Source organism: Catharus ustulatus, chromosome 12 (genome assembly GCF_009819885.2).
Source record: "Catharus ustulatus isolate bCatUst1 chromosome 12, bCatUst1.pri.v2, whole genome shotgun sequence".
NCBI lineage: Eukaryota > Metazoa > Chordata > Aves > Passeriformes > Turdidae > Catharus > Catharus ustulatus.
The window spans coordinates 8023913-8040522 of record NC_046232.1 but is presented as its reverse complement, the minus strand read 5'-3'; the positions used below and the strand labels follow the sequence as shown (position 1 = coordinate 8040522).

The 16610-nt window shown below is 37.4% G+C and overlaps 1 protein-coding gene across 5 annotated transcripts in view; it reads right to left on the bottom strand.

The window, feature by feature from the left end:
* Positions 1-16610, bottom strand: part of NEDD4 (NEDD4 E3 ubiquitin protein ligase) — a 51066-nt gene that overhangs the window by 27938 nt on the left and 6518 nt on the right. For 4 of the 5 annotated variants that reach the window (XM_033070596.2, XM_033070598.2, XM_033070597.2 and 1 more), the window contains exon 1: positions 3776-5287. In XM_033070596.2, coding sequence (XP_032926487.1) covers positions 3776-5287 — 1512 coding nt within the window. Of the gene's footprint in view, positions 1-3775; positions 5288-10006; positions 10061-10492; positions 10532-11607; positions 11687-13158; positions 13233-16610 lie in introns of those variants that run through there. The other variant, XM_033070600.2, reaches the window with a different exon arrangement.

The window sequence follows — 16610 nt, the reverse complement described above, 5'->3', positions numbered from 1 at the left end:
TAGAAAATAAGGTGTAAATAAGCTCTGCATTTAAGCAACATGAAACACAGAAGAAATTAATACCAACTATTAAAGTACTACAGGTCATTGCCACTTAAAGCACAGAAGCAGGAAATTACCAACAACTAATTATAATTGTTCATTATTATGATTAACACAGTTTCCACTGTCTTCCCTTCAAGGTATTGATGTATACTTCAGCATCTAAAATTTGTCTGAGACACAACACATACACTCTCATGAGATTAAAGTCTAACATGGTCATCCCCATGATTCCTCAGAAAGACACCACCTTCCTCCCAAGCCCAGTTCTCCCTGACTGAACAGAGCATGACACAGCAGAGCAGCACACAGTGCTGTAATGGGATCCCTCCAGACACGCGATACTGAATGAAAGTTGGTAGATTATGAGGTTACCATAGCACAGTAGCATCAAGTGATGCCAGTTTGTGCTTTGCCATGTATTGGCTCCGTAATTTTTTGCTTTTGCTGCTCCTTTTCCACCTCATTTCCTTGCACAGATGTGGGACAATGATACACATGCAGCCCTTTGCTCCAAGCTGGAGCTAAGCCACAGCTGTCCTTCCCTTCTCTTGGTGCTTCTCCCTGGCTGGATCCCTATTTTCTGAGGGAGTTATGCTATGACAGAAACTCTATGCCTAAGGAAAATCCAAGAGAAAAGACTAACTTGTGGTGCAGCATTTATCATGGGAATCACAGTCTTCCAGACACAGGTTCTGGTCCCCTCAGCATGTTCAGATCAGCTGGGACGTTATTCAAGAGAGAAATCCTCACACACAGCCCCCTTAAATTACTGTTTTACTAAATTTAAATTTAGTACAGCAAGATTCAAATAGCATCTTTTATGAAGGCAAAGTTCCAGAGTTTGGTGAAAAAGCTCTAGAGCTCCAACTGAAAGGTTTCCCTTACATGAATCTGACAGTAGAAAAACAGTTTGGTTATTTTACACCATCTCTCAAGTTTGGGTTTGTTTTTTTGTTTTTTAGGTTTTTTCTTCAAAATGCATAATTTCAATAACTACAGACAAAAACTTGAGCAAAATTACTTGTAAACAAAAGGCCTATAACACAATTGATTCCCTCTAATGTATAAGAAATTATTTTAAAGGTATACAGCTGCTGAAACAGATTTGCAATTACAATATTGTCTTACAATATTACAATTATCCAAGAGTGATACTGATGGGGAAGGAATAGCTAATGTCAACAGGGATGTTGTGGATATTCTTGTGGACAAGATTAACAGAACTTTTATTTTTTTAGAAGTTTGTTAATATTCTACAAGAATTGGAACTGTATTCACTGTTTATGTCTTTCTCTATACCTCTTGAGTTCATGTATGTATGACAAGTAACTGTTCCCTTACTCACACCCACCCTCCCAATCCACACCTGTGATGTCAAAATGCTTTAGATGCAGATTTATTTCTATCCTAAGCAGAGACAGATGCACTGAAAAAAACCCTAACACCAAAACAATAATAAAAAAACCCAAGACATTAAAGCAGAAATACATAGTCAAGGACAACCTTCAATGCTGTAACCATGGACTTATCTCTTCCTCCTGCTTCACATAAATGAAATTCCAATATCTACTACAGAACTTATTCATTAAGTTTCCAGTAAAGATCAGCAGTGGCTCACTGGCCACCACCATTCCCCATTTTGTAACTTAATTAAAAATAAGCCAAGGCCAGTTGTCATAGAAATGGTGTTGATTTTTTTTTTTTTAAGCCAGCCTTTAACAAGCTGTTGATTATGGAAAGCAGGAAATGTGATCTGAGGTGGCTGAAGGCTGGTAGCAAGGCATGGAAGAAAAGAATGCACAGACCTTTTGCTGCTTCAGCCTCTGGAGTCTCTGACCACAGCACTGATTTGATTTCATGGTTGCCCTGTACAGATAGCTGACATTACTAAATGCTACTCCAGTATCAACTTGTTAAATTTGAACCCAGACTCAGCATATCAATATACTAGGCCAGACTAACTGGAGTCAAGAGAAATATTTTGGGAGTTGTTTATTTTTAAATGAGTCACAATACACCATGATAATTAACTGGACTATGTAATTAAATGATTGCCATACAATCTGTTATATTGTCACAAAGACTAACAACAAATACAATAGTATTTATCTATTTTATTCCAGTGTACTGCTGAACTGCTGTGAAGTCAACTATATTTTTGCTCTCTTTGGTGGGGGAAGCTTTTAAATTTTTTGAAGTTTTATAGAATATTTACCTATTTACTGGTTTTACATAAAAACTGAAAAGAGCCATTTGAGGACTGAAAGGTTCCTGTACCTGGTGTTTATGTCAATCCACTACAAACACTGCTCCTGGGAACTGAAACAAGCTAATACCAGTCCAATGTCCTAGGAGGTTTTCTGGAAATGTTAGCTAGCATAATTTCAAAATAACTGACACATTTTATGTAGTCTGAATCTAATCTGTTCATGCTTATTGTGGATTTTAGGTGATTTTGGGAAAAATAATCACACACACATACACATATATATATATATATATATATATAGTGTTTATCTGTGATCCACAGTAGGTTTTATAAAGAAGTTTAAGCATAAATCACAGTTTTCCAAGAAGGAAAGGGAATTTTTCTTTAAACTCTAACCAAAAAGCACTGAGGAAGTCAGAAAGCGTAGAATCATCAGGCACCGCTCTAAGGGCAACAAAAGACAGAAAATTCCAGGCTAACACCTCCAAGGTAACTGTCTTACTAGTTTAGAAAGGGATTGCCATAATTATAATGTCTTTGGCAAAAAGCCCTTTGCTTAACAAGCATGTCAGTTATACGGCAGCAGCGTCAAATCAATGAAAATGAGTTAAAACAATTTTAGTAACCATCAATTGTTGCACTTGTATCAGCATTCATAACTAAAAATATTCAGATAATTTAAGTCCTCACAATGTTATTTAAACAAGGCTTAAAATGCACCTTTCATGTGGCCTATGCTTTACTAACTGCCTTAAGAGTTAATGAGAGTAGACACCTCTGCAGTTTCGCTGGACATGAATTTCATTACAAAAAAAAAAAAATTCAATATAAGCCTTCTAGACCCAAGTACTATAATTTGAACAGCAATGTTGTTGGGAGAGGTATTAAGTTACTCTGTACCGCTCAAGCTGAAATAGTAGTTGGAAGGAGGAAAAAAAAGAGCAAGAGGAAACTCTGAAAATTCCTGTGGTTCAGGGTGTATACAGAAACAAATGGTATTTACAGTTTCTCTGCTCAAATATGACTTATCTTTAATTCTACATACAACAAACTGTTCTGCAAAATAAAGCCTATCTGAAATAAAACTAGAAGATCACTCATTTTTACCCATTTTATATGCAAACAACTTCAGTAACTACTATTAATTTACTGAAAAGTTAGGTATTTATAACTACAGAATTTAATCTGAAGTTTAAATTACTCCTGTCTCAATAACTAGACAAGAGAATCCCTCTGAGTTAATGTAAACAGCAAACTATTGTTTAAAATTTATTAAATACATGTATTCCACAGTAACACCTATCCACCTATGCTACTCTATGTACCATATTCTAAGAAATTAATCTAAAACCCAAATGGTACAGATAATTAAAAAATGAACTTCCTAATGGTGGCAATTTGACACCATTAGAAAACTCTGAAATCACTGTGCTTAAGTCGTGGTTGCAAACTTTTATTACTTTCCAGATAAATTTCAGCTGTAAAATACCATCACATTTTTCTATAAACCACAACACTCACCTTATGGGGCCTCCACAAAGTGCTAGACATTTCCCTTTTAGAGGTTCCATATCTTTTCCTAACACCAGTTGTTTTTCCTTCATTCCCAGCTTTGAACTGTATGTGCAACTGAGACGTCCTTGCACTATGACACTTGTATTTAAGGTTGGATAAGCAGCAAGAAACTTTTTGGCGTGATCCTTCCAAGGAAACACTTCTTTGCAAAATATGGTGAGTTTTGCTCATCTGTGCGTTTGGTCTTCCTAGTTCATTTATATTAATCTGATATTCTGAATCTGTTTCTGAGGGCAGACATGCAGATGTGCTACGTTCCAGTTTTAAATGAGGGTATTTTGTACCAGAGTTCAGATTTAACTCTGGACTGCAAGAGCCATTAACCGTTTCACTGCTTGATGCAAATACTCTTTGTGTAAGATGAATTGAAACACGTGAGAAGCCATCAGGTACTTCTTCACCAGTTGCCTGCTGAGGACCATTCAAAATTTGACTTTTGTCCTGTAATGATGCATTCAAATAAAGTGGTCGGATGTCTCTGACCTCACCAGAAGAGCAAATTGTTTTAGACAGTCTAAGTCCATTGACTGCTGTTGAAAGGAATCCCTTGGAAATTGTCTGATCTTCTTTTGGTGATAGCTCACTAGGAGAAATAATTAATTTATGAGATGTTTGATAGGTGCCTCTGTGTGGTAGTTGACCGGAGCTTACTGGAGAAGCTGGAGGAGTACTGGAAGGACTCCTAGGGAAAATAACCAGTGATGAACAACGTCGCAATGGAATTTTAGTTTTCTTCCTCACGGACAAAGCATCTTGGTCAAAAGTAGTATTACTTCTATACAGTGTTTCCTGAGATGAGTTGCTCCTGGAGGAATTACATCTGTTTGCAGTGCTTCTATATGAAGAGTCACCATGTGCAACACTACTACAGAAAGTACTGTCACTTGTCCAAAGTGTGCCACTGCCACTGTCACTGATGACACTGTTACTATATGAACCTCCATCACTTGTGGTACTTGCACATGATCCGTAGTCACTGCCAGCACTGCTGAACGAGCCACTGTCACTTGCTGCAATGCTGCTGAGGCTGCCTCTGCCCAGAGCAGCACTGCTCAGGAAGCTGTCATTAGATCGATGATCAGCCACAGTTCCAGTGCCACAGTTCCCTTCACTACCAACACCAATGAATGAAGGGTCTTCACCAGCAGCCACGGCATCACCAAACTGAGAACATCCACTCTGCCTCCTAGACTGCAGGGAAATGTGCAGTGAACTGCTCTTTTTTATTTGCAGTGAAGAAATACGTGTGCTTTTCTCTTGATTAATTACTTGTTGCACTACAGGTGCATAAGCAGTTTGTCTAGGAGTTAGTTTCACTTGTGTAACACTAGGTGCAGAACTCTGCGATTTTTTGAAGTGCATACAATTATTACTATCCAAAAAATCTTCAGAGGTTTCTGATAATGGATCTGTGTTGCTTCTTTGGGTAGCAAAATGCAATCTTAACCGTCGTGCCATTTGTTCTCATTTCCACGCATGTTAGCAAATGAAACCCACAAAAATCCTTCAGCAGAAAGGCTACAGGCAGCTGCACAGAACCCAGAGCTGGTACATTGCAACAGTAAAAACCCATAAAAGTTGCAGTCTTTGTCCTAATTTCTACAAGATACTAGCATTTTAAAAGAAAGTACCTCTGGAAATAAGTCAGCCGTTCCTTGAACTGTAGTTTCTAGACCGTCGTAGATCGCTTGCAGTCAGAAAGCCTTCATTTAGAAAGCACTTATGTTCCAAGGGCCTCAGCTGCGACAAACACTACTGACCTTGTTTCAATTATACCTTCTGGAATTTGCATAAATGAATACTATAATAGGCTTCCAGAACTTCCAAGTCCCAAACAGCAACGCCTGCTGCGGCTGCACGAGCTGAGTCAATGTGTCCGTACTTTCCTCAGCAGCGTATGACTACTAATATTTTTACCCATAGGTTTAGAATTACAGGAAGTTGGTAGGAATGAAGTCCCATATAATTGAGTATCAAGTCCAGGATTGAATTTCCAAATAGTAACCATGCTAGCAAACTGCTGAGATCTGAATTATGCACAAACTAGTGAAATAAGCCTTCTCTCCCTTAAAAAAATATTTTTCTGCACTATTGAAATAAAACTTGAAAGAAATCTGGCATTCTCTTGCAATCCACATGCTGCTAAGTAATCACACTTTCTGAAGATTTGCACATAGTAGAACTCTCTGTGTTTATTAATTAATAATTTTAAATGAGGTGCAACTGAACAGGAGCCAAAAAAGTTTTTCTTGTTAATAATTTGGCATTTATTTTTATTCCTAGTTTGACCTTTTCTAACTACAGCTGTTAAAGGTAGAAAGAAACAAAATTATTCTTACAAATTAAACTACCTCATCTTGCTTGCTGGAAGCCCAGAGTAAGGACACATTCATTACAGTTCAATGTGATTTGCAGATATGTGACCAGCTACACAAACTTTAGAACACTGAACTAAGTACAGTGCACAGAGATAAAAAGCATTACCAAACAGAATTACAGAAGAAAGCTATTCTGTATAATTATATACAAACTGCCTCATACATTCATAACTAATTATTATTTTTTAAAACTTTCATTTTTTACATAAAATTATCAGCATGTCAAAAAGTTAATATACTGTCAATTCTTCCAAGAGTAAAGGGATTGAGAATTCCTACAAAATGTTTCAGTGGTTCATATAATCTGTAGAGGTCCTTTGCTGGCACCTAGTGGGACTTTTGATAAAAGACAATCTTGAAACTTGCTGTTAAGTGGGATTTCTGCAGTGGGTTTTGCTTTGAAAAACACCAACATTTGGCTATGAATGTACTTTTGAATACATAAGCCATATATGAAGCAGTACTGAATGCTACTGCACTAACATGAAGTTACTTGGTACTGCTGAAAGAGTACAAACAGAAGAGAACACTAGGCCATTTATACTTTTATAGGTCATACTACTAGGAGTTTTTTCTGCTTCATATTTATTTAACCTTTACTGTATTTTAAGCTAGAAGGCAGTAAAATTAACATTTATACCTCCTTCCCAAAAAAAGAGTCAAGAATCAAATTCACAGTACCTTGTTTGCAAGCAACAAATTTGTTTTCTAATTATACTCCAGGGCTTACTTAACCTCCATTACCTGAATTCCATTATTAGAATGCAGCAATAAATGAATACTAGCTTATTCATAAAAAGCCAACAAATACAACATTTCATTTATTTCATTATAACCAACAGGACTTCTTCTAAAGTTATATGTTTGGTGGGGGACTGGGATGGGGACAGAAGAGGAAAGGAAAATACCATAAAAGATTCTTTTGGTCAGTTTCAAAAAGTTACATTTGAACTTCAAGCAATACAGTAAAAAACACCCATAAAACCAAACAAACCAAAAAAATCAGCAAGTGACCCTATGATATGTGAGTGAAAAGTCAAAAATGCATTTCTTAATGCTTCTTCTTTCCCCAAGAACAAATGTATTAGTGGAACAGTTTGGAACATGTTGGTGTGACACAAAGCGCAACCATTGGAGGTGTTGGTTTCTTTTGGTAAAAGCATTACTTTTTCCCCCAGTGTATGATCTGAAATGTTTTGTCCAATTTTACTAAAGAAATCCTAAGACAACAATAAACTGACATAATTTGGTAACTCGGGATTCCAACAAAATTTCTCAATATGTCTCTCTTCCTTACCTGTATAGATATTGCCAGCCAACTACAGATTTGTCAGGTGGCTTTTAAAGTGTTACATGTGATGTTGTTGAATTAGAGTTGGCATAAAAATGAACTAAAAGTTAGTCTTTTTAAAAAATACCAATAGTTCCATTCTAAACTTAATATAATTGATTTCTTCAGTATCAATAACCCATTTAGGCATTTAGTTTGCAATATACTTAAATTGTGACAAGGTATTGTAAGACAGATAACAAGAGGTGTGGTCCTTTCATTGATTCATCTCCTAAGTGATCTCAATGCTCTTGACAATCTTCTAGTGTGTTTTTAAAGACAACCATCATTAAAGACTCTACAAACCCTGTATTGTACTAAGGGTTTGCAAGTCAGAAGAACAAACTAGATTTAGCACTCCTTTACCAAGATAAATGAATTTTTAAAGTTTTGAAGCTCTGACAGGAAGATTTCAAAACTCTGACCACTGGCGATATAACCAAAGCAGCAAGACCTGAAATTTAAGCTAAAGTCTGAAGAAAGGTTTTGAGGCTGGTATTTAAAAACACATTTCTTAAAAACAAGCAGGTATTTCTGGCTTCCATTTATTCCTAAAAGTTAAAGGAAGTAAAAGCACTTGGGATAAAATTTTGTAAAGAGGAAATCAACCACTGGGAGGACACAAATATAATATTATTTCAGTTTTATCAGACTGCTCACATTTAGACTTTAAACAGTCATCCAATAGGTAGATGAAAGAACACTGAAAATAACAATACTAAAATAACAGAAGATGAAACACCTTTTGATCATAACTACTTAGCAAGGCACCTATGATTTTTGACATGTGAGGATGAATTAATAGAAGTGGGGGAGCTTGTCAATGCTAAATAACAATCATAGCTAAGGCACCAATTTGTCTTAAAACCACTCAAGACATCTGGGATAAAAACACTGTTTCTGAGAGCAAGCTAAAGAGAAATAGCAAGATGGCCTGTTCCATTCATCAAGTGAGATGGAAACAATGAAAAATATGGGGATTTTATTACAAAACTATAGAGTGACTGATGAGGTCATGATATTTTGATCTCTAAATATAATCATGTATGGGAAACAAAGCACCATTTCCTAGCTGATACCAACAAATGTTTAATTGGTTCCTCTCCATAAGCAAACAGATCAAACAACATATTCCAGATTAGAGAAAAAATTTGAAGGAGTTCTCCTGGTGGAAAATTCAAAGAAAACACTGGCCTTCCCCCAGAAAAATAAGAATCCTACTTTCTGGTCATGCCTTGTGGCTTCCAGGTGGTGGCAGCAATGCTCTAATGAGATGTGCAATGGCCAGAGGACTTGGACCTCGTGAGGGATATGCTGTAGCCTGTAATATTATGCACAGATGAAAATCTGAGCATCCTGAAAAAACACATGTAACCTCCCATGTAGGCCACAAGTGCTCGTGATCCCCTTTAACATTGTTTTTAAATAATTCAGAGAGACCATATTTGAAATACTTGGGACAGGTAATATCACCAGTTAAGTAGTAAATGGTTTGGGGACTGTGTAATGGCTATAACCAAGAAACAAGTCTCCTTAAATCTCATTATTCTAGGCCATTTGTACTTATATTTACACACATTTTCACTCTTCCCAACCTCAGAAAAGTAGCACCTTGATAAAAGATATAATGGTTTACTGAACACATGCAGAAAGCTTTAGGAAAAAATAATGTTTTTCATGGCCACCACACCACTCAACCACAAAGCACAAAGCAATCCTTTATTTGGAATGAAACTGTGTTTGGCGTGCAAGAGCACTCAATCCCTCCTATTAGTTCCAAAATCCTGCAGAAAGGAAAGGCATTTATGCCAGTGACAAGGAACTTTGGTGAAACAGATGCAGGTGTCATGACTGTACTGCTACAAGCTTACTCACAATGAAATACAAGCAAATACAGGTAATTAGACATCTGGACATGAAATGAGAGCTTGGGTCAGAGGAGGAATTTTTATTTCACTGAGATAAAAGCACAAGCTAGCCCTATCTCACCAGTGACCTGCCATCCAGAGTGACACCAATCTACAAGATTACAATCCACTGTTCACTTCTTGAGCTTTCCAAAGAAAAACCATGCATGCTTTCTTTCATACTACTCCTCACACACTGAAGAAGCTTCTCACACCACATATCAACAGTGCTTTGTTTGTAGAGAAAAATAAACACCCAGTGCAGAGCTTTCAGTATCACCAAAGAATTTGGTCCTATCACATGAACAGCACTATAAAAGAATGATGCTTTCATGAGTTAAAGTACATTAGAAGTTTACAGTATTAATGTAACTGCTTCAGAGTTTCAGGAGTGTGGTAATGTCAGATAAATAACCAGATCTGCCTTTAGCTTTAGGTTTCATTATAGAAATTAAGGTTGTTTGGAGTGGGTTTTTTATCCACATTGAATCCTGGTGGACTTGCTTTCATTTCATTTCATTCAGTCTTTAATACACTGCAAAATTAACACAAAAAGACCTACCAAACGGTTTTCATCAAATACTTCAAAAAGGAGTCTGTGCTTCTGAGGATTAACCTATGAAAAAGAAGTGTAGTGATAATTAACATACATACTGAATTCCAGCACTTGTCTTTAGCAAAATCTCAGTGTTTATGCAGGAGGAAAGAAATATCAAAGGTCTTTATTAAACAGCAAATTTATACCTTGCTGCCATTCTACCATACAATGCATTTCTATCAGAACCAATAAGCCATAACTGGTAGTATTCCAAATTGCTTCTAAATCCATGCTTTTAAACCTTCACAGAATAAAGAAGGCAACATCAAGACTGAAAATGTAACATCTAACCAAAGTAGACATTAAAAATTAGAACATTTAAGAACATTAATTGTAGAGTTATTTCTGAATTAGGGAAGAGTTCTGGAGTAGGGAGAGTAGTGAGTAGTTTTTCCCAATGTGTCAGCATAATATCAAACAGGTAATAAGGCTATAAACAAAATAACTTACTCTAAATAAGAGTTCTTCATTCCATTTTGGGTTTAAAGACTGTGCAGAGGAAGAAAAATAAATGAGAGCATTGGTTATACCGATAATTCTGTACGAGTATACATAATTTTTGATATATGTTTTATTCCATGTAACAATCCACTTAAGAAAAAAGTACCTTTAACCTTGATATCGCTGGTAAAAGTCAAAGAAGTCTGGTACTGTTTAATGCAGTGCAGAATGGAGACAACTCATGCAGGCATTGTCAGATAGTGGCTATGCCATGGATGCAGAGAAGGTGCATTAAACACTTAAACAGTTAATTATGATTATGTCCCTTCACTAATAATGTCTGCCTTCCTCTCACTTCAACACCCACATTACTTACATGCAAGTTCTTAACAAATGCCAAATCTCTAAGCAACACAGACCAGGCACAGATGGGCTGAACACAGCATAACATCCAACTAAACTCATCTTTGAATTGTGATTATTTTTAAAAATACTACAGATAGTTTAGTTACAAAGAGAGTAATGTAACAATTATTTACATGGAAGGAAAAATGCATGAGTGATCTCATAAATCATAGCCACTATCTGACAACAACAATTGGGAAGAGTGCTTTCCCTCTCATATATACAGTTCTTCATTTTTAGTTAAACTGAGTTAGCAGTATTGACTTTTTCCTGCGTGTGTTCTAGAAAAACAAGCAGTATCATGATTCAGGCGAATGCTGCAATTTGATGTTTAAACAGAACAAACTGTGTTTGTGTTTTAACATACAAAGATAAAAGTTGTACAGCAAGAAAGATTCTTATATCATTAAAGATCTCAGAAAAATCAGAACAATTCAGTACTTCCATTAATGATATAGTTTTGAATCAGTACTCACCTTATATTCCTCAGTTTTTCCTCTACCTTTCAAAAAAATTTTTGCAGAGAAAAATACCACAATGCCATAAACAGAGAAGCTGAGCAGATCATGGAACACTTCTTTCCATTCACTCAAAAGACATGAATTCTCACACTTCCTATAGCTTTAACTCTGCCTCTGGGGTCTGATTTCAAAAAATCTCAAGACAATACACAAACCCCAAACACACCCCGCCACACCCACACAGACGAGATGACTGACCTTTCTAATAGTTTTTGTCTGAATACTGGTAAGGACTCCATTCCCTGGATCATACAACGTCACTTTCACATATGGGTCACTGGTAGGGAAAAAAACCAAACAAGTAGTATGCTGCTCTGTGCCCTTTTTGGTCACCATTATCAGCAGTCAAGTTTGAAAAAGCTTAAATTAATAGCAGTTATGCAACTCGGGTTACAATTACTTTACAAATACCACAGACATTTGTAATCACAATCATTTCCTACACAGTTTTAGAGATAAAACTAATATAAACACTAGTAGTGATAAAGATCATATTAGCTATGCCATTCTGTGTATCAGTACAATGTGACTCTGTCTTCTTTCACAGTTATTTCAGGAAAATAGATGTAATAGATCCTCTCACATTTCAACAAGACGTGCATGAAAAAATCTGTTGTGACTGAAAAAATCTTGAAGTATTACATATCTTAACACTTTAGAACACCTGGAATTTGAGGTACTTCCTCAAACATGCAACAATTTTGCAAAATGTTTACCATTTTGACAGTCTGAGCTTAAGCTGATTTTTTTCTGTTAATGCAGATGTCCTAATATTGTTGCTTCAAATGTCCTACTGCCTTTTCCCTTCCTGTGGTACTAAAACCTAACATATTATGAATATCTACTTTTCAATTGCAATCAATTGCTCAGAGTAGTAACTAAAGCTGACCAAGATTGTCTGCCATACAGCAAAAAAACATACGGTTTTCACATATTTAAGTTATGATGAGAAAAGCTGATCTATTTTTGCTTGAGGTAAAAAAATAAAAGTACATGAACAAAAAATTTAAGGGAGACTGTCTGGATTTAGGGAAAACATGAATTGCACAAGAGAAATTTTTCTATTGCTAAACCCATGCCACACAGAGCAATTTTGCTAGTGCTAAAATAACAATATTCCTGCACATATGCCAAAGCAGTTGACAGCAGAACTTGTACTAAACCCATCAATACTTTTCTAGACCCTCTGTACAAAGGCCAGAAGCAAAAGTGGCTTTAGCACAAAACGCATTCTGCCACTTACCAACTCCTAAAAGCATTTAAATTACCAACTCACAAGTCTGATCATTCCTTTGCTAAGTGTTAAGCCACTGTTCTCTGCACATAATTTGAGCTGAAACAGTCTTATAGCTACTAGAGCTTAGCACTGTGTTCATTCAAAGTCTTTCAAGCACAGATGAAAACTGTGACTACAACTAAACTGTAGTTATTTTAGCTGCACCCTACCTGAAGTGAAATACAGACATGGATCTATCCTCCATGACAGAGTTATTTTACCATGCAGAGAATAAAACATTCCTCTACTTTGTTTTGCCAATATGTAAGGTCTGTCCAAGTCACTCTTGGACAAGAAAGAAGATATCTTCATGTTTATATAGTCTCTAATAATTTTAAAAAGTTACCAGTTGAAAGAGCTTGGATTCTTTTTTTTTTTTCAAGAGACACAGGAGAACTTACTGAGAACTAGAGAGCTGTAGAAAGAAAATAAAGAGGCAGCTGCCCCTCAATTCATTAACAACATATGCTTACCTGGCTCCTAAGATATCCTTCTTGGCCAGGCCAATTCCAGCTATAACCTTCACTCTGACAATTCTCGTGTTCTCCTTAAAAACAAAGCAACATATTCAAGATGCATTCAGATTTATTTTTCAGGTCTATTTTCAATTAATAAAGCTAATAGAAATCATGGGCATAATTTTGAATTCACACTGAAAACTATAGACTAAATGACCTAGTTACTTTGTCTGACAGAAATAGCTCTATCAGTAACACTCAGACAAATCTGCATGGACCACAGAAGTTTTCACCTAATGGTATCTTGGCATTCATCAGAGGGAGGGAAATAGACTCAGACAATATTTACTTCCTGGGCAGAATGAAAAGGATATCAAATAAATCAAAATAGATTAAAACAGTAATAAACTCTGGAAAGAAATGCAAGAATACAAAAATTCTTGCATCTATTTTTAGTTAACAGCACAGAGAGGTCACACTTAGAATATCAGGATTTCTGATATGACCTGCCAGCAGGGTATGAGTTTTTTAAGAAACCAAAAAATATTTTAATTACACATTATACAAATTAGCTTCACAGGAGTGACATAAGTAATTGCACTACTCCTGTTAATTAATACAGCTGCACAGTTCTGCATGGCTCATCTGATAAGGTACTGAATTCAAGAGGGGGAAAAAAAATCCCAACAGTTGTGACCATATCAGAGGAGAAAGACAAATGAGCATTGTTTCTCTGGAAAGCAAAAAGTTTTCCAGATGAAGGACTGTTTGTAGAAGATGGTGGGCCAGAGACTCTTGTGAGCAAAGCTGATCCAGTCTAGGTTAAGGAGTTAAACAGATACAAGAGCAATGGGTGAAGCAGTAGATCCCAAATTCCATGTACTATTGAAAGTACTTTCTGTAGGAGACTCCTAGGAAGCACTAAGAATGCTTTATCATTGGTCTCCTATATAACCACAGGGCTAGAGTGCCTACCCAATCCCAAGTGGAATGGTTCTTTAAAGCTAATGGAGAGAACTGCATCCTAATCCTGAGGCAGGAACTACTGGCTAAAAATGTAAAACCAAGAACAGATCACTTAAAAAAAAAAAATAAAAAAGTAAGCAAGTTTCTCCTAGCCTCTACAGTTAGAGGTGATTGCCTGGGAACTGAGATGAACATCTACAATGTCCACCCACTGACAAAACAATCAATTGTCCAAGTCAATTCCAGCCAAGCCATAAGTCTATCTTCAGCCTTCACTTCAAAAGAAATTCTCTCCTACTAGAAACCCTAAGAGTTCAGAAAAGGAAGACCAACAAACAACCCCTCTCAGCACTACTAGAAAGCTTTCAAAATTCCTAGTCATGATCAGACTTTTAAGGTACATAACATTATCATGTGTTTTACGACAACAACACGACCAACTGGATTTAAGAGAACAAGTAAAAAACTACGTTTGCATCAACTTAAGAGCTATTTATTAACACTTTTATGTATCACAAATATCTCAAAACATTCACCCCATCTTACATTCTAAAACAATGTCCAAATTATCATCTACCAATTACTTGGCTTCCGTGACATTCAACACCAGTGAGCTCCTGCGATGGTTCAAGAAGAGCCCCGTGTGTGCATTTCCCCTCTCCCTGAGCAACTCCACACTGCACCCAGAGCACCCTGACCCCTTCCAGCAGGAGGATGGGCCTCAGCCACAGCCCATGGGATCCAACTGACAGAAATCAGCTTGACAAACAACCCCAGCTTTTCCTTCTCAGGAGACCGAGAGGCAATGCTGATGTAGGACAGTCCTAAAAGACAAATAGGTTTTCTTGTAGCTGCATTCAGTTGCTTAGACCATGAGATTTGCTCCATTATTCAAGCATGAGAAAAGCAAAGACAATTAGATGCTTTTGGGCACAGGCATCCCAGAGTCAGGCTTAATAGTGCATCAACATAGTCCACACAGGGGAAATCCCAAAATAGGATCCATGCTCCTGAGATCTTAAAGTTGGCTTAATCACATGGTTTGTTTACTTGCATCATAACAGAGATATGAAAGCTATTTTACAGAAAGACAAATTGCTTTGCACATAGCCTCAGGAAGCTAGAAGCCGCAAACCCAATGCTGGCATGCTGAAGGTTGATTTAAACATGCCCTGCTGAAAGAAATGTTATTATTTATTTGGGGTCAGTGCCAAACTAGGACAGCATTTTAGTAAGCTGAGTAGAACAACTAACCAAACCACCATGAAGGCATGGAAATGCATGCCCCATAGAAATAAGTTTCTACTTTAACAGAAACAGTTAAAAATATTCCTGAATTGTTCACAACAATCTTCCCAACAGATCTCCTTTTTCACTTTCACTTTTTCACTAACCACTCTCACTGCCAAAAGCCACCGCACCCTTTTTGGTTTTTTTAACTGACAGGCGACACTGAAGGGTCCACTTCTTTCTTTCCCAGGCTATGGAGATTAGAAACTTCAGGAAAAAAACCATGTTAACATGCAAGGGCAATATCTAATGGCAACACACGAGGGTCCCCATTCTCTGGTCACACCAGTGTGCAGTGAACACCAGGGGAAATTCAGACAGCTGGATGCAAACACAGCCAGAAGGGCCTGACACTGACAGGAGCCATTATGCCGTGACCCCGCACATCCTGCAGAGGCAGAGCCTGCCGACAGGATACCGGGCAGTGCTGTGACCACCCGACCTCTCCTCCTCCCTCACTGAGGGCAGAATTACCGAGGAAATGCTGCCACAGCTCAAAAGAGCTGCCACAAACACACTGATCCCAGAAAGCAGTCAACAGCCAAAGAGCTCCAGGACCTTTTGAAGCTTATTTCATGCAGACAAAAATTAGGCCATGCAAGCTCTGCATGGAGGCAAAGCATCAGATAGTTGATTTTGGCACCCACAGTGAACAGATTCAAAATTTCATGGTTTCAAAGCCAATTTTGAACCTCATGCTCTCCATTCACCTTTGCTCAGGAGATCCTTACCCTCCTTCATAGCCACATCCAAGAAATTGTGGATCAGTAACTCCTGTAGGGCCACAGGCAGCTGCAACATGAGTGTTTTCGTGGTCCAAAAAATACATGGGCTGCAGCCTTTTACTGTTCCATATTGACTACAGACACTCTCAAGCTTGCCTTGCTTCTCTTTTACACCACTGATGTGCTTCCAGTGGTTCTGGTGGCAGAGGAGGGAACAGGCACCCAGCCAGTGAGCAGGAACACACCAGCTATGCCTAGCAGCAGTGCAGTTTATCTAAGAGACTGCTCTCTCAGTCCAATTTATCTCCTCAAGAGTCTCTTTCTAGATATAAATGTCTACCCCGGCTTCTGCAGTCCTGACATAAACCTGAACAGGTCAATCTCAATTTATTGTACAGCTGAAGAACCTGAGCATTCTCTGCTGCTTTGCACACACAGGAAGTTTTACAGGTTTGGTGCCTTTGTACCCAGCTGCTCTGTAACACA